The following is a 23,561-nucleotide window of genomic DNA, read 5'->3' on the forward strand; positions in this document are numbered from 1 at the left end:
TATTACAGGCTGAGCCCAAGGAAATTGTGGTTTATCACGCCAGACACGGACAGAGAAACCATTATTTCAGGTTCTGATGGGTAGGTTGCTTGGACTAGGTCTCTGTGAGACAGGTTGTGAGGCACTGAATATTGTGGATTTCGCATTACACGGAGATTCATGGCTCTCCAAAGCAGCAGAACCTGTGCCAAGGTCCAGTGGTTTATTCTGGCAGTAACTGGTGCAACTGAACTTACTCCCAACACAACTGCTGCAAGGGGAGCCACGGACAAGCGTGCTCAGCTCTGTTGTACCAAACATGGTTAAATCCTGCTGGCAGGAAGAACAGGATGAGCCCATTCCCAGATCCTGCCCTCCAGCTGTGCTCTTTGAGCCCTCTTAAAATATCTGGCATCACACGCCCTACCATAAAACAGCAGCTGAATGTGCTGCCTTGTGGAGCAACGACCTGAGCACTGTGAAACCCTGCAGCTCCCGGGGCTCAGGGGATCCACAGGTAAGAGGGTGCGAATTTATGTTCTGGAATCCATAGAGGAGCAAGGAAATCACAGAACCATCGAGGTAAACACAGCCCAGAGCCGGCAGCCCGATGGATGATGAAGAATTCAAGAACTGGAGTGCAACAGTACCATGGCAGCACCAGAGCACTGCTGGATGTTCAGATGTCAGAGGCACATGAATCACCACTACTATTATTTTCCTGGATTCCACTTCCCTCCAGGGATTCGCCTCCCAGCACTCACGTAGGGAACAGCAGCAGCAGCCCCAATCTGCTGCTTTCAAGTGCAAGAACTGCCCCGGCTCCTTTGTTCCGAGGGAAACCGATTGAAACGGATCCCGCGTTGCGAACGGCGCTGCTGCGCTGGGAGACGGGAGCGGCACCCTGGAGCGGCCACAGCCGCTGTCCCCGCGGCTTGGCAGGAGCCCTCCAGCCTCGTACGTGCTGTTCCTTCTGTCGCTGCCGTCCCGGGGGAGCGGAGGGGCCGCGTCGAAGGCCGAGCTCTTCCTGCAGCCCCTGTGATCTCTCCTGAGCGCGGCCACCGCGCCGGCTCCGGCCGCACCGAGGACTTCCCGAGCAACCTCTGCCTTCACACCTCCAGTGCTCCTGGCCCGGCCACAAAGAGCTGGAGAGGAGCCCCACTAACACATCCCTGCACACACACCCAGCGAGGGGCCCGGCCGGCCCACGGGGGCAAGGCTCTGAGCACAAAGAAAAGCTCCCGAGCCACTGAGAGCTGGGATGTTCTCGCTGGTCCCACAGCCAAATTTGCCAGCTCAGACACTCCTCGGCAACCCCAACAACAATTTTTCCTCTCTAAGCCCACAGAGTTAAAGAACAAGCACTGAAGTGGGAGAGCCTCTGCTGCAAAGGAACACAGACATCTTCTGGCTATCAAAAATAAAGGTGGATGCCACACAAAAAGTTCACCTGTCTTGCTGCTCTGGGCACATTTCGTGCGAGTGTCACACACGCGAGCGCTGCAGAAGTGGGCAGAAGTGGCTCAGCCCAGCACCGGTGGCTTTGCAAGCAGAGCAGCTGCCATCCATCCCTTCTCCCTCTCTCCCCAAAACTGCCCACGACACGGGAGGATAGAAAATCAGGAGACAGAGGCCCTGCCACCAGCCTGGCAGAGCTGGCACTGCCTCCTGAGCCCCATCCCTGTTCCCACTCAAGTCTCCACTGGTACTTCTGAGCTGTTTTGCAGGACAAGACAGAGCCTGTCCTGAGCCTGACTCCAAGAAAGGATTCCCAAGACACAACACAACCCCTAAACCACACAGCAGGTACAAAAACCACCTTCAAAATGGTGCTGCCAGCGACAGGCTGAACTGCTCGCTCTGCCCAAGCCGGGTGGAAGGAATGGATGGCTTTGGATAACTTGGTTATGCAGGCAGTGACACCTCTGCTTGTTTATTGCCCACATTGTGCTGAGCATTAGCACGTCAAAGGCTCCTGAGGAGCTCTGAATTAAATGATGAGGAGAGGAATGGCCCAAGGTGAGGTTTGTAGCTGTAGGGCTGCAGGCGTTTTGCTGGAAGAGATGGAAAGTAAAGAGTGAAATTCCAGGGAAAGCTATTTCCATGCTGGAGATTTCAATCATTCGGTAAAACCCTTGGAAAATCAAACAGAAAAACGACGTTAAGATCATAAACTGCGGATGAACAAACTTGGATTTTCCTAGTCCCCAGGGTCATTGCCAGATAATTTTTGTGTATTATCCTGGAATCTCAAACCGGTGCTTTAAATTATCTCCAAGAACTCATCTCGCAACAGTGCAGGTGTGTGAATTCTTTAGAAGTTGTTTCATTAGAAAACAAAGAAGTCACCACAAGACTGAAAACAAATAAACCATAAACGGCTCCACCAAAGCGGTTGAATTAAAAAGGACAGATTTTGGCTGAGCAGAGGCCAAGGTATGAGAACATCATTTTGAAGAAACTTTTCACTTTTCTCTATGTTTGGTTTTGTGTACTAACCAGCTTCTGGGGTGGAAAGCCAAGTGCCTCTTCCAGCAGGACTTGTGAAGCAAAGCTGCTGCTCAAGCCCCACAGCGCTGAGCCCTGCACGGGGCTCCCAGTGGGTACTGGGCCTGGCGTCTCCTTTATGCTGGTGGAGCTGGTACAGCCAATTTCCCCGAGAAATCGGGAAGCGTTGTGTTTCCAGGCCAACATCAGCTCCGGAGAGGCTGGACGGGCACTGATGCCCTTTGCAATTCAAACAACCTGTGATTGCTTCATTCAAAGCTGAGCTGCTTCCTGAGCTTGCTGAGTGTTCTCTTCACTCCCAATCAACACTTCACGGCAAAAGGAGAAGTGGTTCTGCTCCCTGCCAAGCCCTGACATCAGGGAAATGAGTCCTCACCCCGAGCCTTTAAAGCTATTCAGGTTCATGTACAGATGTGACATTTGGAGCTCCAAATGAATGCAGTGAAAGGACTTGAATGGGTGCAACACAACTGCTCTGAATGTGGAGTTATGCTCAAATACAAGAGAAAAGCAAGATTTAATTCAAATCCCTCAGCCGGCTTTCTCTGTGCAAGATGAGCTCATGATTTATAAACATCTGTTATTACTATTATTGTCTGTGGCTGTCAGAGGACTTAGAAACCTGTGGTGTTCTAGGTCCCAGCCAGAGCTCTGAAAACCACTTGTGATCCCCGAAAATCAGGCTCCTTTCACAGGCAGGGCCAGGCAGGTCACTCAGGGGTTGAAGAGCAGCTTAGCTGTGGTGAAGGGAAACTGCAGAATACACACAAAAATTCAAATGAGCAAATGCAGAGGCAGGACCAACCTTCCTGTGCACAGGCAGCTGCCAGCAGATACTGAATGTGCACTCCAAACCTGTCTGAACCCCAGCATCGTTATTACACAGCCCCTGTTGGATTGCTCCACCAGAGATGAGGATTTTGTTTTGTCCAGGCTCCATAACCGCTGGCAAAAGGAAATCCAGGGCTGTTAAAGCCCAAGAACTTGGATGGTATGGTTTCCATCCCTGCAAAACAGAAACCCTCTGAAAGCAATGTCTAATCACAGCTGAAGGGAAGAACTGGCCTGCACTATCCCCTGGCATATTATTTATTATTAGTATTATTAACCCCTCTGCAAGCCTCAGACAGAACTCTCCCTTCCCAGAAGTGCTCTCCAGGGCCTTGGCAGTTGCTTGGCCTTGCAATTGCTCTCCAGGACTGAGCTGTGCAGAGATTATTATTTATTAATAAATTATTTTTATTCAGACATATTCGGGTTGCCTGGACCGAACACTCTCACTCATGGTTTGCACTGGACCTGCCCTGGCTGTAGTTTAAATTTGGGCAAGGAAAATGACAAATGTTTTATAACTGAAAAACCCCAAGCAAGGCTATAGTTGCAGCCTCACTTCCCAGGAGTTTGAGCCTGTTGGGAGAATGTTGGGAATGTCCTGACGAATCGTTCACCTGGGGAGTTCCTTTGTCTCCATGATTAGAGCCAGGGAGTGGCTTCCTGTGAGAGAAAGGATGAGCTGCCCGAGGAGCCAAAAGTTACAGCACATCAAGGTGGAACAAGGGTTTGAACTGCTATAAAGTCTTTTTTTTTAAACCGATAGAAGTGACAACACGGAGTTTTGCACAGCAGGTGTGCAGCTGTCTGCGTGGAGCAGGTTAAGAAAGGCATTTACTCCCACGCTAATTCTCTCAATCCTGTTACTTTCTCTTTAACCAGCTTAAACTCTTGCTGAGGGGGTGAGGATGAAGCCTCGGTCATTGCTGTGTACTTAAGAGGGGACAGCAGTTCAGTTTCTGGAGATGTGAATGATGTTTACCCACGCTGGCATTTTACGGCTTCATTTTCTTCCTGTTATGCTCAATAAAACCAGTGACTGCCCCATCATCTGCCCCTCCTGGGTGACATTTACTCCAGGGTCCCACTCCATTCCAGTATCAAACTCTGAATAATTCTGTGAGGCTTCAGCCACCTGGTTCTGACCTTTGCAGCCCATCTGGAAGACTCTTTTATTTTACTCACATTGCTTATGCTCCTCTTCCATCTGTTCTGGCTTCCATCTTTCACCAGTCAGGAAGGGAATTACTCTTTCCACGCCAATCCATGTTCTCCAAGCATCAGGAGTCACAAAAGCACACTGAGCCACAAAGCAGCCCTGATCTTGTTATCTCACCCCACCTACAACCACCCACGAATCACCCTGGGAAAATATTGGCCTCGGCTTTCGTGTTCAGTCTCTCTTGCTGAACCAAACCACCTATCCATGGATATCACTCACAGATAATCTCCACAGACAATCCATCTTTCCCAACAAATGAATCAAAGCACCAGGAGCATATTCTGAAAAGAGACAGCAGAGCCTGGGAGCATCATTTAATGCCCAGCACTAAAAAATCTCACCTTCCACTAGACCAGATTGCTCAGGGCCCCATCCAAACTGGCCTTGAACACTTCCAGGGATAGGAGATACCTACATACAATACAAAATCCAAAGTAACAGAAACATTTCAACAAACCTCAGAAACAGAAAAAGATTTATTAGAAATATTACACAGATTTTTGCATCATACATTTTAATAATGTTAATATTTAAATATTAGCATGTCCAAATCTGCAATGCTTAGTATGTACATTCTAATGTGCTCTTTGTATAAATTAGGTTACGATGTAACATCTGTACCCAACAGGGAAAGCTAAAACTGTCAGAGGTGATCATCCCATATGACAAACTCAAGCCTGGACCAACAGTCAATAAAAACATTGTGTCCAGCACTGACCAATGGGACTTGGCACACGTGCAAGTCAAAAATGGAGAGACCATCAGCTGAGAAAAAAAAGTTACTTGCAGTTCAGTGAGAAGCTGGTTCTGCACCGTGTCGGTGAGCGAGCGTCGATGGCACTGGGGTTGGTACAAACCAACACAGCTGAGCATAGTAGAACTTATTGCTGGGTTTAAAAATGTCTTAATGCTCCATGCCCTGAGTCTTTTTAGGCAAAAGCCCTCTTGTGACAGGAAAATGCATAATCTCATCCCATACAGACCCTGCCTGTAATCAGATGCACAAGGCTCAGCTTTGCCAAGAGCTGGCCCAGTCAGATCCTTGCTGCTGGTACCCCCAGCACAGCAGGACGAGGGAGGTACGGACAAACCAACAAGCCCAGGCTTGTGTGGTCATTGCCAAGGAAGGGGGAACGTCAGGGAAGCAAAAAGGTGGATTTTTGAAGAGTTCCAGGTCAGGAATCAAACTGGGAAGAACCAGTCATTCTGCCTGCATGTGCTTGGTTCAGACAGAAAGCTTGCACAGAACTCACTGCATGTACAAAACAAGAGAGAAAACCTGAAAAAACCGACTTCGAATAACAAAAAGAAAACTGCCAAAACTCAAAAGGACCCTGCATAAGCCCAAAATCCCTCTGCTTAGCATGGCTGCCTTGCTGCAGTGCAGGAAGAACCAGGAAGTCTTTGTCCCCTTTGCACTGCCACAGCTGCCACTGGCACAGGAAGGGGAGCCTGGCAAAGGCAGCAAACTCTGTGCTGTGTCCCCTCCTCAGCTTCTGAGACCTCCCAGGCTGCACTCGTAGGAGGAATGCCCCTCAAGCTGACAATCCACAAGGACTCTCTGATGTCCTTTGTCTGTCCCCTGTCCCTCTCCTCACACACTGGGCTCTCCCTCAGTCTCACCAGGAACTTTCTGAAACAGCTCCTCAGCCCTTCTAGAAAACCTTCTCACAGGGCTGACTCCGGGCTTGCTCCTCACACCTCTGTACCTTCCCAAGCCATGAAACCATTTGTACCTTCTCTGTCTCACCTGAAATTCCAGGAGCCAGATTGTACCTCCCACACTTGAATCTCCTTTCCTCTCTGACACTACAGTACAACAGTCACACGCTGCCATATCCCTCCATGGAATGTCACTGAAACCCCCTTCCTAACCATTCTTCTCACGTGCTCATCCCAAATCAGCTGTTTGGTTCCCACAGACTCCCCAGGTACACCCAGAGGCAGGTGCAGGTGGTGCCTAGGAGTGACAATTCAGGGAGCAAGGGAAGAGATTTATCTGCCTGCACACCAGGGAAAGATCCATTAATCCTAAGAGGCAAAGTCAGAAAGGATTTAGGCAGTTTAGGCAAACCTACTGCTCAACACCATCCTTGTCATATCATCACATCCAGGACATTTCCAGAGAATTCTCAGAACTTCTATAAAGACTATCCATACACCTTCTTGCTTAACTTAATTGAATTCCCTAGCTTTAAAGGCAGCTTGAACTTGAATTTTGCAGCTCCTATCTGAGATGTTTTACAAGGGCCTGTAGAGTCTCTGAAAACCAGGCCAGTCTGCAGCATTGAGTAGGATAAATTTAAATTCATTTTGAAATTTTAAGGCAGCATGAAAAAAACAATAATGACCTGTGAAAATCCAGGTCTAGAAATGTAACTGTGCAAGGTTTAAAAGGAAGAACCCCCCCCCAATATTGTAACAGTTAAATGAACAAATAAACAATATCCTTAATTTAAAAAAATAATCTGGAAAACCATCTCTCAAAGTATCAGCTTTTTAAAAATGATACGTTTTGCAGGTTTGAGGACTGAAAACTAACATTGAAGAAAAGGTAAAACCAAGTATCTTCTTCCCTACTACACCTCTGTGTTCTAACTCCTAGCTAAGTAAAAAATTTAGGAATACACCACTAGAATTGGATAGAATTAGTGTTTGGTCTATGCTGCTGGGGGGCATGGGAGAGCAAGCTGCAAAGAGATGACAGAAGCATTGCTTTGCACAAATCATTTGGAAAAAACCCCAACTGCTGGAGCCCACAGAGCAGAGGATGCTGACCCAGGAAGTAACACACAGCCAGTGGACACTGAGCCACACTGGACACCCTTCCAGTGACCACAGGGTTAAGATTCCCTTGTTTTACATCATTTACTCTGACTTTGAGGTGTTTACCAGACCCTGGGAATTAAAAGTGTTTTTCTCATCCCTGCAAGTGCCCGATTCAAAGCTCACTGAGGAATATGGAATTTTCTGTGCTGACTTCACTACAGCTTTGAACTACAGCTCGTTGGGGAGAACTGGGATCCCTGCCAAGGGACACCTCCAGGGAAAAAGAGCTGCTGCATCCATGAGGCAGTGGAGCTCTGCAGTGTAAGTGCCTCAAGGAACTCTGCTCAGCAGAATTCTCCTCTTCCATCTTATCCAGTATTTGAGAACATGGAGAGCAACTCATTCTGGGTTCTCTATGGAGAGCAGAGTGTGCTGAGAAATCCTGGAGAGTGAATCCCATCTAGAAAGGACTCCCCTGCCTGTGGCAGCATTCACAACTGCTTTCTCACAGTACAGGATGATACCCAGTGTGCAGGGGCACTGTCAGTGCACTCCCCTGTCCATTTTTATCACACAGCCTCTCCAAAGATTGGAATTGGACTTTCCCAGAGGCAATGGAATAGAATATACTTCAGATTAAAACCAAGAGCAAGTGATGATTTTGTCCTCCTCCAGAACAGGCACACACTGCCTTCCTCCAGCATCCTCTCTGTTCAGTGCACTCGCTGGCCGTGGGCTCTACCATCTATTCCTGAATCCTGTATTTTGCTGTGAGAAAGCCAAAGTCTGAAATATGTTGTTTATTAATGAAAGAGCATTACAAAGTAAAATCAAATCAAACAACAAAGCACTATGGGGCGGACAGAGCCTGAATCAGCCACCTGCAAAGCCCCTGAAAGCCTGAAACCAATCTTGTTCTGTGAAAATCTCTTGTTTCCATTTCATGAACCTTTTTCCAGGAGGTAGGAGCAGTGAGCACTAGTATTTTCTGTAAGAGAGAAATGATCCCTAGCTCCCTAGGCCTAATGTCCACAAAGCATCAGGGTTAAACACAGTAACTAAATATCAACCTTCTTCTACCAGCATGCCCCAAAGAAGCCAGGCAGCCTTTACACGCTCTCCCAGCTCTGCTCCTAGAACAAATCCAGCAGCCTGTTGGATCCTGCCATCCTTGGAAACAAACACAAAAATCAACTTCATCAGGTGAAATAAGAGAAACAGATAATGGACATTTAGCAGTGTCTATCAGACATTTTCCTAAGAGTATTACTGAGGTGGGAAGCCACTCTCTGGCGCCTGATTACAGAGACACAGAGACGGGTTCCAGTTATGCTGTTTGTAATTTGTGGAGTGAAGTTGCAACTTCCATTGGTACTGATATATGACTGTGTTTCTCTGCAGGATAACATCATTTCCAAGCATGTAGCAGTGTCCTACGGATTGTATTTCATGGCCCAGGGCACAGGCTGTCTCTGGATTCCTGCCTCTAGGCACCAATGACATAGCTGTGCTGACTAGACAGGAGCAATACAGAAGGAAGAAGTTACTCCACTCACTCCACAAAAAATATGAGATGTCACTGTACTGCTCACCTGATTACTGGCACCTTCCAAACTAAAGCTATTAAACTGCATTTGCAATGTTCCTGTGATAACTGTGCCTGCACAGTCAGCCGGGAAACTGAGCTCCGCCTTCCCAGAGTAATCAAGTAATGAAGTTGGAGTAATAAACCTATTTTTCCTCATAGAGATTACTTCTGTTTGAGCTGAAATGAAGTCCCAGCACCTAACAGGATCTTTCAGAGTTATTTCACTAACTAGTGATGAACAGAGGGTGGTTTCTGAGTTACAAATGATCCTGTTACCATGCTGCTGGTTATGCTACGAGTAAATTAGTGCAGTTATTGGGTGAGATGTGTGAGAATAACTCAGGCTAAGGTTCTACAACTTAAGTGCATCTGTCAAGGTGTTTTATAAAATATATGGAGGCAAGAAAACAACATGTACTTGGGATGAGTTAAGCATGTTTTGGCAAGAAGAGCATTTTTGTGAACGTTTGTATTAATATGAATCTCCCAGCCTCCCTTGAGTGCCAGCATAGTCCACATTGACTTAGAACTTCATTGTGTTGTAGGTCTCCTGTCGAGGCAAACGTTGTTAGCCCAAGGGATCCTCTTCAGAAATATCCCATGTGTGCTTGAAAACGCTTTGCAATTTCCATGTGGGAGTAAACTTACCAATGGATTTGGTTTGCAAAGATGGACAACAGGGAGTTATTTGGTTGCAGTCCCAGATGGAATCAAAACTACGGAAGAGCTTCCTTTCACACTAAGAGCTTGGGCTGGTTGTGGAAGAGGAGCAAGCGGGTTTTTAAAGTGATCGAGTGCATCTGTAGCATTCTTTGTTCTCTTCCCCACTTCTGTCCAGCTCTTGCTCTGCAGCTCAGGTCTCGAAGTACTTGTAAATCTGGGCCACGTACTGCATCACGCTCTGCCAGTCGGGCCGGTCCGTGTACATCATCTCGCTGAGCTCCTGCACAGACACAGCACCACGCTCAGGCAACCCCACCACGGCTCCTCTGAGAGCAGCTGAGCCCACTGAACTCTTCTGTTTCTACTCCAGAGCCCTCTAAAGCCATGTACTTAAAGGGCCATTGGAATGATCCACTGGTCAAGTGCAATTCTGGAATTTGTTAATGCATTCTACAATCTAAAAGACTTCTGCCCTCTGCAAAGATCAGTTCTCTATGTAACTTCATTTAAGTTGCTGCTTCTTTGCTTCTGTATCTAGCTCATGAACCCCATAAGAGTTTTCCCTTCATATTAAACTTCTCTCTCCCTTGTCATACAGTTAATTTTGGAAAAGGTTTTTTTGAACAGTTCAACAAACAAATTATCTTTCTTTTTCTTAAAGCACTAAAACAAGAGAAGGACATAATCCATATCCTCATTTTAATACTGGATGACCTTCAGCAGTTCCTTCCAATTATATTAATTCCGTGATTCTACAAACTCTTTCTGGAAGTTCTCCTAACACTGTGAACTTTCTGATGGTGGTGCAGCCTTCCCCAGCACTGTGTGACACTTTGAGGGTAAGGTCACTGACTGGCCACATGGCAGCAAGGAAAGGTGTGGGAATGGTGCGTGCAGTAAATGCTCCCTTGCTAAAAGGTTACTCACCAGACTGGGTTTGATGCCCACACTTTCAGCAGCTTGAAATGCCAACAGCAGATTTCTCTTCTGTAGAAATAAAAGTCCAAAAGGATTAATATCAAAGCACTATTCCTGAATCTTTCCTTGCATCTGGTTAATCAGTAAGTTTAAATGAGCAGGGATATTTGAAAACTAAACTACTGGATTCCATACTTGCACACAGACTCTTTTTTGGATTAATCAGGCACACTCACAAGTTCTTTGTCTTTGAATAGCTCATCTTCTTCTGCCTGGATGACACCCTCTGTTTGTCTTTGACAAAGAGGTTGTTGTGAATCTGATTACAACTGGGAAAAAAACCCACTGAAGTTCTGTCTTTACTATGAGCAAAAGGTTTCTGCAGAGGTGTTAACTAATACAAGGCATTCCTGTACATCATATAATTCTTAATGTAACAGATACTGTCTTTGTGTTTATCTGCAGCAGTCGCTGGACTCAGGCAACTTGTCACTGACTTTTCACCCTGCATTTCTCTCTGGGAGTTCACTGTTGGTTTCCTTCCCCTTTCCATCCACCCTGTTCACTGTGAACTCTGCAAATGTACAACACAACTCACTTTGTCCTGGCTGTTGAGCTCCTGGTAAGGAATATGTGCAGGCAAATACGTGTGCAGGAGAGCACAGAAGGCCAGCCCGTCACTCCAGCTGCTGCTGAAGTTGGTAATATCAATATTCTGTAAGAGAAAACATGAGCCACCCTTGAACAGTGCTACACAACAAAAAAAAAAATTCTCCAAACAATAGTTTTTATGCAGCCATGGAACAAAAACCCCAGAGCTGAGCTAGAAACATCTGTGGTGACCACCACTGCCAGCTCCAAAAGGAGGGAGGTGAAGAAGAAAAATTTGGAAAGAAATAGTCTGTTAGGGTTGGGAGTTTATATGGACAAAAAATACATTCCTCCCCTTCTTTCTAGACACTTGGATTGTTCTTTGCCAGTCACATCTCTTACTACAAAGCTGCACTCAGGTGCACAGAGCAAGCCCAGTTTCCCTGCCCGTGACAGCTGAGGTCCAGAACCATGGGGGTTACAGTGACTACAGAAACAGAAAATGCTATTTTAAAGTCAGCCCATCTGCAGAGAACTCCTTTAAAACACAAGATATTTCTGGGGGTACAGACTGCACTCGGGGCTCTTCCCTGGGATGCTCTCATGGGGCACAGCTGCAGTTAAAACAGGCCTGTGGCCCAGTCCTGCTCCTGTGAACAAGGTGACCTTTCTGATGCTCCTGTTTGCCCTGACTGGCCACACCAGCACACTAAGGAATTCCCATGGCCCAGTCTCACTGCTGGAGTAGCAGCTTTAGTTCCAAATGCCAGCTAAAAATGAAACGGTGAACTGACACAGCTCAGAAGAGCAAGAGCTGCTGGAGCAGGGAGGCTCCGGGACACGATGGAGCTGCACCATCTCCCACACTACAGCAGGTGTGCAGTCACCTCCAACCCTTCTCAGCAGCCACATCCTCCTGTCTGCTCAGCTTCCGTTCACACCCCCTGCCCCTCCATTTTCTTTATGTAGCTATTTCCTGGTTTCTTTCAAGACTCCCCCAAAGACAAGGCTTTTACTGCATCTCCCATACAACAGCTGATGCAGACACACTAAAGCCCAGACAGGAATTATTTCAGCATGTGCTCCTCGCTTCTAATGCCTCCCTGATTAATTGTCCAACCTGGACTTGATCCAGTCAGACAGGATTTCAAATTAGTAATAAATGTCCATAACCAAACATGACTCAAATTGAAGCAGTACAGAATATTTCAGGTTACAATACTCTGGCTGTAATAAACGTACAACTCTAATGGGCTCAGAAAGCTGCTGACATCCCCACACTGCACCAGCCACCATGCTGTACTGGGCTCTGTTAACATCTGTCAGTGGAGATAATACAAAAATGAGGCACTGGCTTGAACACCATCACAAGAAAAAAAAATAATTTGCTCTGAAGCTGCTTTGGCACTGCCTGTTCCATAAAGCTGCACCATGGAAGCCCATCTTTGTTGTGTATGGAATTGGCTGAAGCTGGATTATTCTGCTTTCTTGAAGTTTCAGACAAACAAGTTCCTTTCTATTTATCAATCTGCAGTTAGTAGGAAAAGGATTGACTGCCAAGTTACAGAAGTGTTTTTACTGAGGCCAGTATGTTTTATCAGCAAATAGCCTATCATCAAATGCCAATATTCTCATTTTATATTGTAGGATAGAAATGGAAAATGGAGGTTGTTCCTCCCCTCTGCCAAAGGCCATGGAAACAGGAACAAACAGAGCCTTAGTTAAGCAACACGACTAGACAAAAAGGCAAGGCTTGTTTGTGCGGGAACGTTTTATCTATCCTCATTTTCACGATGCTATTAGGGGACATGTGAGATACAAGACTGCTTCTTCACACACAGCGTTTCACTATCCCAGCATCAGTTTAATAATTTTACTTACCTTTGTAATTTTAAATCCACCTAAAACTCTTCTCCTCTTCCCAAATCACAGTATCTACAAAGTGTTAATGTCTACAAAAGTCAGAACTAGGTCCAAAAATCCTCACCTCCCCAACAGCATTGTACAGACAGTCATCCTCAGAAACTTTTGTAGCTAAGTCTTACAAACAAGCAAAAGTTCAAGGACGGAGTTCTGCAGACCATATCTGAACCACAGATGAAATCTGCTGCAAAGTGGTTTGCCATAATCAACAGCCAAAACGAACTCAAATCTGAATTTTTGTCCTAAATGCAAACCCAAAACAAACGTTCAAAGGTTCAGCTCAACTGTTCAGTTCACAGTACAACAAAAAATACCTAGGCATACTCAAGCCCTCTTAGTTCCATTTTTACATCTAGCAAGAATCAATGAATTTTGGTTTTTGGGTTTTTTTTTCTCTAAACAAAGGCATTTTCATTTCATACACAGTATAAACCCCTCTCCCTGGCACTTCACCTTGGCTTCTTAGATACTTTTTGGTTTGGGATATAAGGACATGGTAAATGCAAAGTGATCCGTGTTTTGCTACACTGCAGCTTTATTTGTAATACCTCCCCACTCCACCACACCAAGAGGAATTAAGTCAAAATAGAGCCAACTCTGATTTCTCGGAAGATCTCTGGCTCCCCTGAAGCCATTCAAAAAAAAAAAAGGAAAACAATTTAGGGAATGAACACCTCGGAAACTATTCCCTTCTCTTGATTACTTTGGCAGTGGAACCCGTCTCAGTCCTGCTGCCACACCTCTCTCCCTATTCCTCAACACAGTCCCAGAATATATGGGAGCTATTTGTGTCCATGCTGGTTGTTAATGCACAAGCCCAAGCTGCAGGAGGGTGATTTCTGTGTCCCAGTGTGCTCACAGCAGAACCCCTACCCCGAGCTCTGAAAAACAACACGTGGCTTCCCATGAGATGCCCAGAAAGGATGGCACCACTCAGGAGGAAGATGCACCATCAGAACGAGTGCAGGGAGAAATGGGAAAATGGAGTAGGGATTCAGATCAAACTGAGTTGCAGCATTCACCAGGAAGGGGAGAAAAATTTGCTGTCATATGGCTACAGTACATCCTGTGGTCACTGGTACCCCAGGGTCTGTCCTCAGCACACCTGCAGTGTCACCAATCAGTGAAAACACTTAATTCTCTTCAAGCTCACAAGTGAACTCCTCTACATGCACTGGGAATGTTCAGAGACTGGAATCTGGAAGCACGGCTCCAAAGTGCCCAGTACGGTTTGTTTCTAGGAACATAAACTAAATTTAAAAAAGAATATCCAGGCAATGTTGTTTAGACAACAAATGTACAATCTAGGATATTAGTGTCAGGTCAAGCCTAAAAGACACAGAACACCTGGAAGTGATTGACCTTAGCCCCCCATCCTGGGAACAGGACCTTTGCCTGCAGATAACAGAGCCCTCAGAGAGCCATGGTAAAGACACCCAGGGAAATCTGTGTGATCTGTTCTCATTAAAAACAATTCCTTGTTTGTCTGAGAAAAAAAACCACCACCCCATTAGATTTCACTCGATCTTTGACTCCAAGCAAAAAGCAACAGTGACATCATGCACTCCTCATTACAGTCTGAGTACTTTACAATCCTGACACAAGATATTCCCACTATGCACATGTTACTGTGCCCACAGCAATGGCTCTCTGAGTCATAATTTTCTCCCTGAGACTCAAAATTATCAATTACAGACATGAATCAGCTTGAAGCTGGCCTGGAACTCTGTGGAAGAAAGCCTCCAATAAATATGACTTGAGCATCATTATTCCCACCCCTCCCCTCAGCATCCACCATCCCCTCCTGCCTCTCCCAAGTCACTGGTATGGAATAGCACACCAGGAACCCGCCAGGGTGGCTGATCATGGAGGTTCAGCCCGTGCAGAATATAAACTTAAATACTTTAAAATAAGTATGTTGAATAAATAAAAGGGCATTGCCTTGTTTTTAATAGCAGCTCTCCCTCAAGTGGCTCAGCTTCCTGCTGTCCCTCCAGCTCATCAAAACCCAGACCCCCACAACTCCTCTTGAACAGCTCAGTATTTTTAAGTGGATATATTTAAACACATGTCTGAACAGGAGCCACAGCTCTGCACATCTGACCTCTCTAATGCAAAATGGATCAAGGTACCTTGAAAGGCAACTTCCAAAGAGGACCCAAACCTACCCATCTTTAACAACAGCTGCACGAAACTGCAGATCTGATTTATTACACCCTAACTGGCTGGGGCCATGTTAATAGGGTTCAGCCAAAGAGGTTCTATTCATAGGAATCTTCAGGCTCTGAGTAGAAAAGTTCTAAACACTTCCTGAGAAACAACATGAGGGAAGGATGGCTCCTTTTAGCATGACCGAGCCTTCTGAACAAACAAAACACTCTTGTTCATCAGAAATGCTTCAGCAAAGATACGAAACATCTGGGCAATCTACTGGAAATATGGGTGAATGAGAAGTGTGGTCAGGTCTGGTTAACAGGGAGGAAAGGCATGAATGCCTGAAATTAAAGGCTGCCTGGATTCTTGTGTAATTGCAGGCTGCACCCAGATGACAATTGCACACAGCTCTTCTCAATGGGGAGCTGCAAGTCTGAAGTGATTTGCATATCACACTGAGTCCATCTAATGCCAGGAACCTTTCTGAATTCTCTTACCAATCTTTTTCTTTTAAATGGAATACAGGATAAAGTAATGCCTTTTGATTAAAAGAAATCAAAACAGCAGTGCTGTGTTTTGTATGGAGATTAAGTGGGTAGCCAAGACTGGGAAGGAAGCCAGGTGACCTCCTATCCTCCAGCCTGTATTAATATCCCTGGCTCAAATGGTTCAGGCAACTGCAGTCTCCATAAGAATTGCTCTAAATTTCTTTGAAACTTTGTGTTTCTATCCCATAATCCATATTTCTAATGCTTCTCTCAGCATGTCAGTAAGCCATGCATCTTATTGCTGATTACATAGGCATGGAACAACCGAGCTCAGATCACAAAATGCTCTCTGAAAATGCAGTTAAATCACGTAATAACAGCACTATGAACTGAAAAGGAACTGATGCCAGCTCTTTAAAAGTCATGCCATTTACTACATTTCTTTTTATAAAGAATCCCTGCTTCCCATCACATTCTAGGCTCTGTTTGCTCCTTCCTCCACTGCTGCCACAGGTGCTGCTTTGGGTTTACCACTCATCATTTGCTTCAGTAAGAGTGAATTAATGAGCCCTTTAGCAAAGACAAGATATTAGAGGATTTATGGCTGTATTTTTTTTTTTTTTTCTTTGCAAAAGCATCAAACATCCATTTGCTACAGAATTCACATAGAGCAGAGACACTTAAATAGAGGAAATTTTAAAAGGATATTATGCATCCTACACAAATATGTTTCAGCTCCCAACTATTTCAGTCTCAAAAGCCAGAGAAGATACCAAAAAAGTCAGGCAGATCCAATTTTCTTACATCAACTTTCCTACTTGAGGCAGACTGGCAAGAATAGGTGGAATGATGCTCTCTAAAATTCTGTGTTTAGAACGAGGTTATCTGGACAGGAATTGTCCTACAGACACGATTCAGAGTGAATTGTAAAATGATCTGTGCACTCTTCAAACTCAACTCCTTCTTCCTGTGGTTCAGGACCTCTCCAAGGCAGCTTAGTTCTGGTTATTGTGGTTACAAAAGAGAGGTGGTGCTGAAATAGCTGAAATTTTCATGAGAATAAAAAGTGAAAGTAGTAGCAAATGGGAGACAGTTAAGGTAATAGTGATAAAGTAATTCTGGAACCTCCCATTTCCTTTGCTTGCAAGGCAAGATCCTGCTGACACTGAAACCATCCCTGCAACCATGCAGTGAGTAACCAAACAGCTCTATTTGTGCCTTCAGGTCTATTGCTCCTTTTTATTTGCATTTTTATATATAAAGACTGACTTTTTATAATGAAAACAAGTTCTAGTGAACAAGGACTGAGAGTAGCTGCTGGCACAGCATATAACACACAGTGGGTGAATTTGGACCTTTCCTAGCAAATAATGTGAGTTGTTTCGAATGTAAATAACCCCGTGACAACATCCTCATTACTAGAAGACACCTACTTCAAAGGTCTCACTAAAGGTTAGTAAAGTTACAGGGGTTTGTACATATTCCTCAGTTTGGGTCTCAATTTATTGCTTTGCACGAGAGAGAGAGAGAGAGAGAAAACGTATAAAACTGATTTACAGGGAGCTGGTTGGTTGTTGCACAAACATACAGGACCAAATGAGAGCTGGTCTAAGCAGAAGCGATTTTATGGATGTGTCTGGGTCATTTCAGAGATGAGGTAATGGTGACAAAAGATATTTATCAAGTGTGACTGGTATTTCTGTAATTTCCACCACTCACATTCCGTGAAAAGGCAGAGCAAGAGTCAGTTCTGTCTGGAGAGGCAGAGGTGGATTACACAGCAAGACCAGGGGCTAAAGAGTTCTCCCTCTTGCAATAATCCCATTAGATATTGATGAGCTCTGGGTTTTGCTCTGCGTGTCTCTCGTGCTCTTCAGCCTAAATGACCCTTGTGATGCCAAAAGGCAACTCCCTGCTTGCCACACAACTGCCACTTCCATCAGTTTTCTCACCAGCTCCTATAAATGACACCGCTGCTGAATGCCACGGAGAAGAAACAGGCTGGGCTGAGCCCCTTCATTCCCAAGGCTGCAGCAGTGAAGATGCAGCAGCACAGCTCCAAGGACCACACAGATACTCTGGGGAGGAGGGGAGGGAGGAATTAGCTCCACTCTGTGTCCAAGACAGCAACACAGCTACTTCCTGCCTGGAGCCCTGGTGCAGAATTGCTAATGACCACACTGGCTGCTCCCACAGCCCTTTCTAATTATCTGTATTGAGAATTCAGAGATTAGGCATGTCCTGGAATTCCTGGGCCAAGGGGCAGGCTGCAGACTGTAGCAGGCTGAGGGTAGAGGATGGAAACAAGGTGGGGAGAGGTCCCACCAGCAAAGGTTACTGGTGGACCAGCAGCAGGGCCCAGCTGTCTGCCAGTTGAACTCCCAGTTTGGAGCTGTTCCAGCTGGTGACCAATCAGTTCAGTGTTTTCACTGATTGTCCGTGCATCCAGGCAACACAAGGGAAGAGTCTTGGACTTTGGGATGGACAGAATGTAAATGCTATTTTTAAAATCACCCAGCAGGACAGAAAGTTACGCATGAGAGAGCTGCATTTATTTTATCCCTCCAATCAAGAGCCTTCATTTACAGGATAAAGCCCTCTGTGTGAAAAAAAGTAGAGCTTGGCTCAAGTTATTTGGCTACCCTAGGGAAGCACGTTTGTGCACTGGCATCACTGAGAAGGGGGTTTGCACATTGGTCATCAGCCTGGTTATTCCCAACATGCCAAGATTTGGCTGCTGCATTTTAATTCCAGACACCAACCCTGGGTCCAGCTGGGACATACAGATAAACTGCATGTACACATCCAGCCATAAGTATTTTTATTTAGGAAAAGAACACTTTTTTTTGCTTGCTCAGCAGGCTCTGGCCAGCAGCCTCTGATTCTGGAAAAAAAATGGGACTATCTTGATATTTTCAGCCTGTATTTTCATGAATTAAAATCTTTCAAGATTGCCCTCTCTATCAGAGAGCATCTTTCCAAATATTACTGCAGTTTACATCCAGTTATACGGTTCTATGACCTATATTTTAACTGCTAGGAAGATCAAGGCAATGCTATAATATAAGAATACCAAGGTCACAAAGATGGTCCATAGGAGACTTGGGAGCAGAATTCCTCACCAATGTATTGTCAATTTTTATTTAAACACAGGAAAATCTCTCCTATCTCAAGAGCTATTAGCAAAACTCCTTTCAACTTTTGTACAGATAGGAAAAGTCAACATCCTCCTCTTCATCAAAGATCAGAGAAACACAGAGAGAGCCAGAAACTTCATCCACTTCTCAGAAGCTCCCAGAATATACTAGTAACTTCCTGGGAAAAACCCATTGCTCGCATATCCTGCTTCTAAATGTTAAAATGCGACAAGTGCTGTGGACAAGTGCTGTGGACACAGAGCTCTGGAAGCTTGTGCAGCCTCTCAGAACAGAAGGGCTGGCACTGGGACTTGAGGGGACGTGTCACTGTGCACCAAACAAGGCTGTGTCACTGGTGTGACTCAATGCTTTTTCCTGCTGGCTCAGCAGGCTCTAATCTCAGGCACACAGGTTGGTGTGGTACAAGGGGAATCTCTCCAGCCCTGCCCAGAACAGAGACTCTGCCATGAACTGAATGAATGAATGGATGGCTGCCATGCCAGTCTGCAGGGGGGTTCTGTGCAGGTGTTTTTCTTCACCCACATCACACAGCCCAGGAGTTATTTGTTTTGCTGTTAATCTTCACAAGACCACAGTACTGTGGGAATTCCAGCCTTTCCAGGCTGCACATAAACTGTGCAGAACAGCAGATGGGATTTAGCTCCTTGCTTAGAAAAGTGAACCTGTTCATGTGTTCCTCAGTGTTGCTGCTAAATTTAGATAGAAACCTGTTTAGTTTAGACAGAAACCTGAGAGAGAGGTTGATACAATTTGGAAATGCACTGAAACAGTTTTAGGCTACTTGTTGACAGGAATACAAAATGTAATGTAGAACGTGCACGTCTGGTGATTAAGAAACCATTGAGTTCTCTTCTGTATTTCCTTAGGACAGGGCACAGCTGTGCTGGGATTCTCAAGGCTTTAAAACTAAGTTCCATTATACTGGTGTCAAAGGAAGTGTTTGTGCGAGCCAAGTCCCAGGAATTACATTCTGACCAGGTTCAGAGGGTTGATCCTGGGTTTTGTCTCACTCAGCTCTAATTCTGGTGAAGAATCAACTCTGCTAGAACCACCAGCCTGATCACCAGCCCTGAGGATTGTGGTAGCATTTATATATTTTTTATATATATACATATATATATATATATATTTACATTATTTACACAGCTCTGTTCACTCTCTGCAGCCCAAGATGATGCCTGTGAGGCAGAATGCTCAGCTGACAGTTAGGAAAGATTAATGCCCAAGTACACAGAGAATGTCAACTCCTCACACTAATGACGTACAAAGAAGTAACAGACTTCTTGTTTCTAAATATAACCCTTATTTTCCAGAATAAAGAAGAAATCTTCAAACATGGATGTATTGAAGTACAACTGGCCATGAAGGAGGATCTTTTGAGATCAGCTGGGATCGCCTATAAAGCAGGTCCTCACAAAGTGCAGCCCCAGGAATGCACCTGCAGTCCAAAAATTCCCATCCTGGCTGTGTGACCCAGCAGAGTCCATCTCCCAAAGGAGAATGGTCCCATGACCACCTGACCAGAGGGAATATGTTATGTCCAACTTTGTGCATCTTTGGGTCACACTTAATCCGTGCTGGATCTCATCCAGGCAGCAAACAAGGAAAAAAAGCATCAGAAAAAGCAGGGGCTAACAACATGGAATAGGGCTTGAGAACAAGGAGGCTTTGGAGGAAATACTGCCTAGCATAAAAAGAAAAGGAATGTGAATTCCTGTGAGAAAAACCAAGCCACAAATTCGTAAACAAAAAGCTGGTATTAGTCTTAGTTTAAACTGAACACAAAAGGATAAAGAGCTTTATATTACACCCACTGCCAAACCATCAGTCGAGCAGTCTCTTGCTATAGTTGCTTGACAAACAGCAAATACTGCAACAGCTTTATTTTCCTTCCTAAGCTTTTGTATCTCTGCTCCATGAAGAGCTGCCTTGATCCACAGCTGGGGCACTGACACTGCCATAGGGAGGTGATACAGTGCAATGGCTTGAAAGCAGAGCTCAAGAATACATGAAACACAAACACCTTCAGAGCTACAGCTGGCACTTCCCTTTATCAGTTCTAGGACATTCCTTGTCTGCTCCTATTTATCATTCTTCTACCTGAAACAACCACAGAGCTTTACTGCAAGAGATGGCGGATCTTCAACCAGTGGTGGATCCCAAATAGGTCCTGTTAAACCAAACGTAACTTGGAACGAAAGAATAACCACGAAAATGCATGGGAGGGAAGAGCCAGTCTCAGATCCTCTTTTCCTCTGTGCCACAGGAAGGGTGTGTAGTGGTTGGAAAGAGCATGAAAATAGTTCTTTTAAGCAAACCATATTCATTAACATGGTAGCAATTCCTTCCCCTCTGGAGAGAGTGTGTGTGGCAGAAACAATAATCCTCAATTCTAATGATCACGGGTTAAGTGCCTCTTAAAGTTCTGTGTTTTCGCAATACATCTGTGAATAGCAATAGACTTTAATCTAGAGAGGTTTGGCCCCTTGACAGATGGTTTCCACAGAGAGAATCAGGGCACTTAAATGACACCACAGTCACTAATGACATGATTATGGAAGGTGATAATGCAACAAGAATGACTCTCAGCAGCTTCCAGGAGTTCCAGCTCACAGGAACTGAGCCTGTTAGAAAAGAGGCACCCAATTCCTACTTCACACTGCTGCTGGGATGTATCATCTTTTTAAACAGATGAAAAAAACCCCACAAGACAACAGAGAAAAAGCTATTTTAACACAAATAGCATACTCTCAGCAGGCTTTGTGGTTTAAAGGACTTGTGGTAAATGACTTTCAGAGCCACAAAAGCATTTCTCAAGCCTGGTCACCTCATGACCCTACATTACACACCATGATGTCAACAAACTCAGAGAGGCAGAAGGAACAGCCTGTGTATGGCTGGCAAAAGAGAGCCTGTGCCAGCGCACAATTCTTATAGGGAACCATAGGTTAGATTAGTTCCTTAAGGTGGAGATTTTCCACCAGGAAGTTTTGCACAAAGACACTGAGCCCAAAGCCTGATTTCACCACAATTCTTGCTACTACTGAGACTTTTTTAGCACCTCCCCCGCATAGTTACTCAGAATCAGTGGCCAAAATGCCAGATAATATTCATCTGGGCACCAAAACATGACAATTGAAACAACATGATGGATCATACCCCAGTTTATGCAATCCTACTTTCATATTCTTTTCTCCCAGTCATTAAATTGAATTTCCACTTTATTTTCACTCTAGTGATTCTGTTTTCATTTTTCCAATACTCTTTCTCCTTAGTATGCATACATTTTTGATATCAAATCCCTGTTTAAACAGGGATCTTAGAATTGACATAGCCAGTTACAGAAACATAGATGCTTTCAATGTTTCCCTTCAGTTACTGTAAACTCATGCAATTTCTTTTTTTAAAAAGCAAACAAAACCCTCCAGGCCACTGCTAATTTGTGTTGCACTTCTCCCAACTCACCCCAGTGTCCCTGGTTTGTTTTACAAGATTGCCTCCTGGGGAACACGCTGAAGTTCAAAGCCAGGGAATGTTCCCACTGTAGTCCATGCAAGGACACTTTATGGCTGGACTCAATCTTAAACTACATTAAACTAAATGATTCTATGTTTGCCAGGAGCAGGATGACAATTTCTATCTACAGCATAAGTTTTGTGTGAATTAAAGCGTTTAAAAAGTGTGCTGGTCCCTAGGTCTCATCCCCAGATACCTTCCTAGGTCCCTAATTCAGCTTTCCTCAGGGAATCTGGGACATGGGGAATGAGAGTATCAGTTATTCTAATCCATTTTGCTCATACTGCTTAATGAAATCGTAATTTAAACAGAAAGGAATCCCCCCTCTTCCCCCTCAGCTCAGATGAGGAACTGCTATCACACATTTTGCCACTGAAAACAGAAGTTAGGCAGCCAAGCAGAAAGCTTTTTATGCTCTCATTCTACTGTGCCACAGGGCTGAAAAGAGTTTGCATCCAAACTTCTCCCTGGTTCTGGGCTTCATGTGAGGAATTACATGACAGATTATCCTGGAATTTGCACAGATGATGCCTCACAGACAGGGGTGTTATCTCTGGGAAAGAAGTCATGCACGTCATCGGGGTTCTGCTCTGTGCAGCTCATTACCTCATTCCACCCTTGCAGTGGCTGAGGCAGGAAGGAGGATGACGTTCTTTACTCCACTTCTTGTACACAAGGATGATAAAAACTCCCTGTGGAGCTTAACATCAGCCTTATCATGGGAGGGCAAGGGTCTGGGAAAAGCAAGTTCATGACGAGTTAGTGAATGCACAGCAAGGAGTGCAATGGCAATGAGAAGCTGAGGAAGAATGTCCAAGAGAGAATCCCTCTAAACAAAGCAGTGAAGGTAGAGAGGCAAAATTCTCACCATAAATCAATACTGTGATTGGGCCTTGGTTCTTCTGACTTTAATATCTACCCTGAGATGTCACATGGGCCTCTATATTTGCAAAGCCACATCATTATTTCTAAAGTCAATTATTTCTAATTGACTAAATTCATTTAGTCGAACTTGGGTGTAAAGCAGAGAAAGAAAACTACAGGCTGATGCTCAGAGAACATTTCTAACAGCGAACTCATCAGAGTTAGATTGTTTTAAGAGAGTGGAAGCAGCTCACCACGGGTGCCATTTCAAACAAAAAAGGGCAACACTGCCAGGAGAAAGTGTTATTTGAGAGAAGGGTTTGCTGGCTTAAGAGAAATTAGACTTGGAAAAGTTGTATTTCATTAATTGTTTTCTGAGGACTGCATGG

At 44.9% G+C, this 23,561-nt stretch overlaps 1 protein-coding gene across 4 annotated transcripts in view; it reads right to left on the reverse strand.

The window, feature by feature from the left end:
* Positions 1 to 4,998: 4,998 nt before the first annotated feature.
* SPECC1 (sperm antigen with calponin homology and coiled-coil domains 1) overlaps positions 4,999 to 23,561 on the reverse strand; it is an 87,818-nt gene continuing 69,255 nt past the window's right edge. For all 4 annotated transcript variants that reach the window (XM_048324532.1, XM_048324531.1, XM_048324530.1 and 1 more), the window contains 3 exons: positions 11,077 to 11,193; positions 10,488 to 10,547; positions 4,999 to 9,840 (listed from right to left, as the gene is read on the reverse strand). In XM_048324532.1, coding sequence (XP_048180489.1) covers positions 9,751 to 9,840; positions 10,488 to 10,547; positions 11,077 to 11,193 — 267 coding nt within the window. In that variant the 3' untranslated portion in view covers positions 4,999 to 9,750. The remainder of the gene's footprint in view (positions 9,841 to 10,487; positions 10,548 to 11,076; positions 11,194 to 23,561) is intronic.

Source organism: Corvus hawaiiensis, chromosome 20, assembly GCF_020740725.1.
Source record: "Corvus hawaiiensis isolate bCorHaw1 chromosome 20, bCorHaw1.pri.cur, whole genome shotgun sequence".
Taxonomy (NCBI): domain Eukaryota; kingdom Metazoa; phylum Chordata; class Aves; order Passeriformes; family Corvidae; genus Corvus; species Corvus hawaiiensis.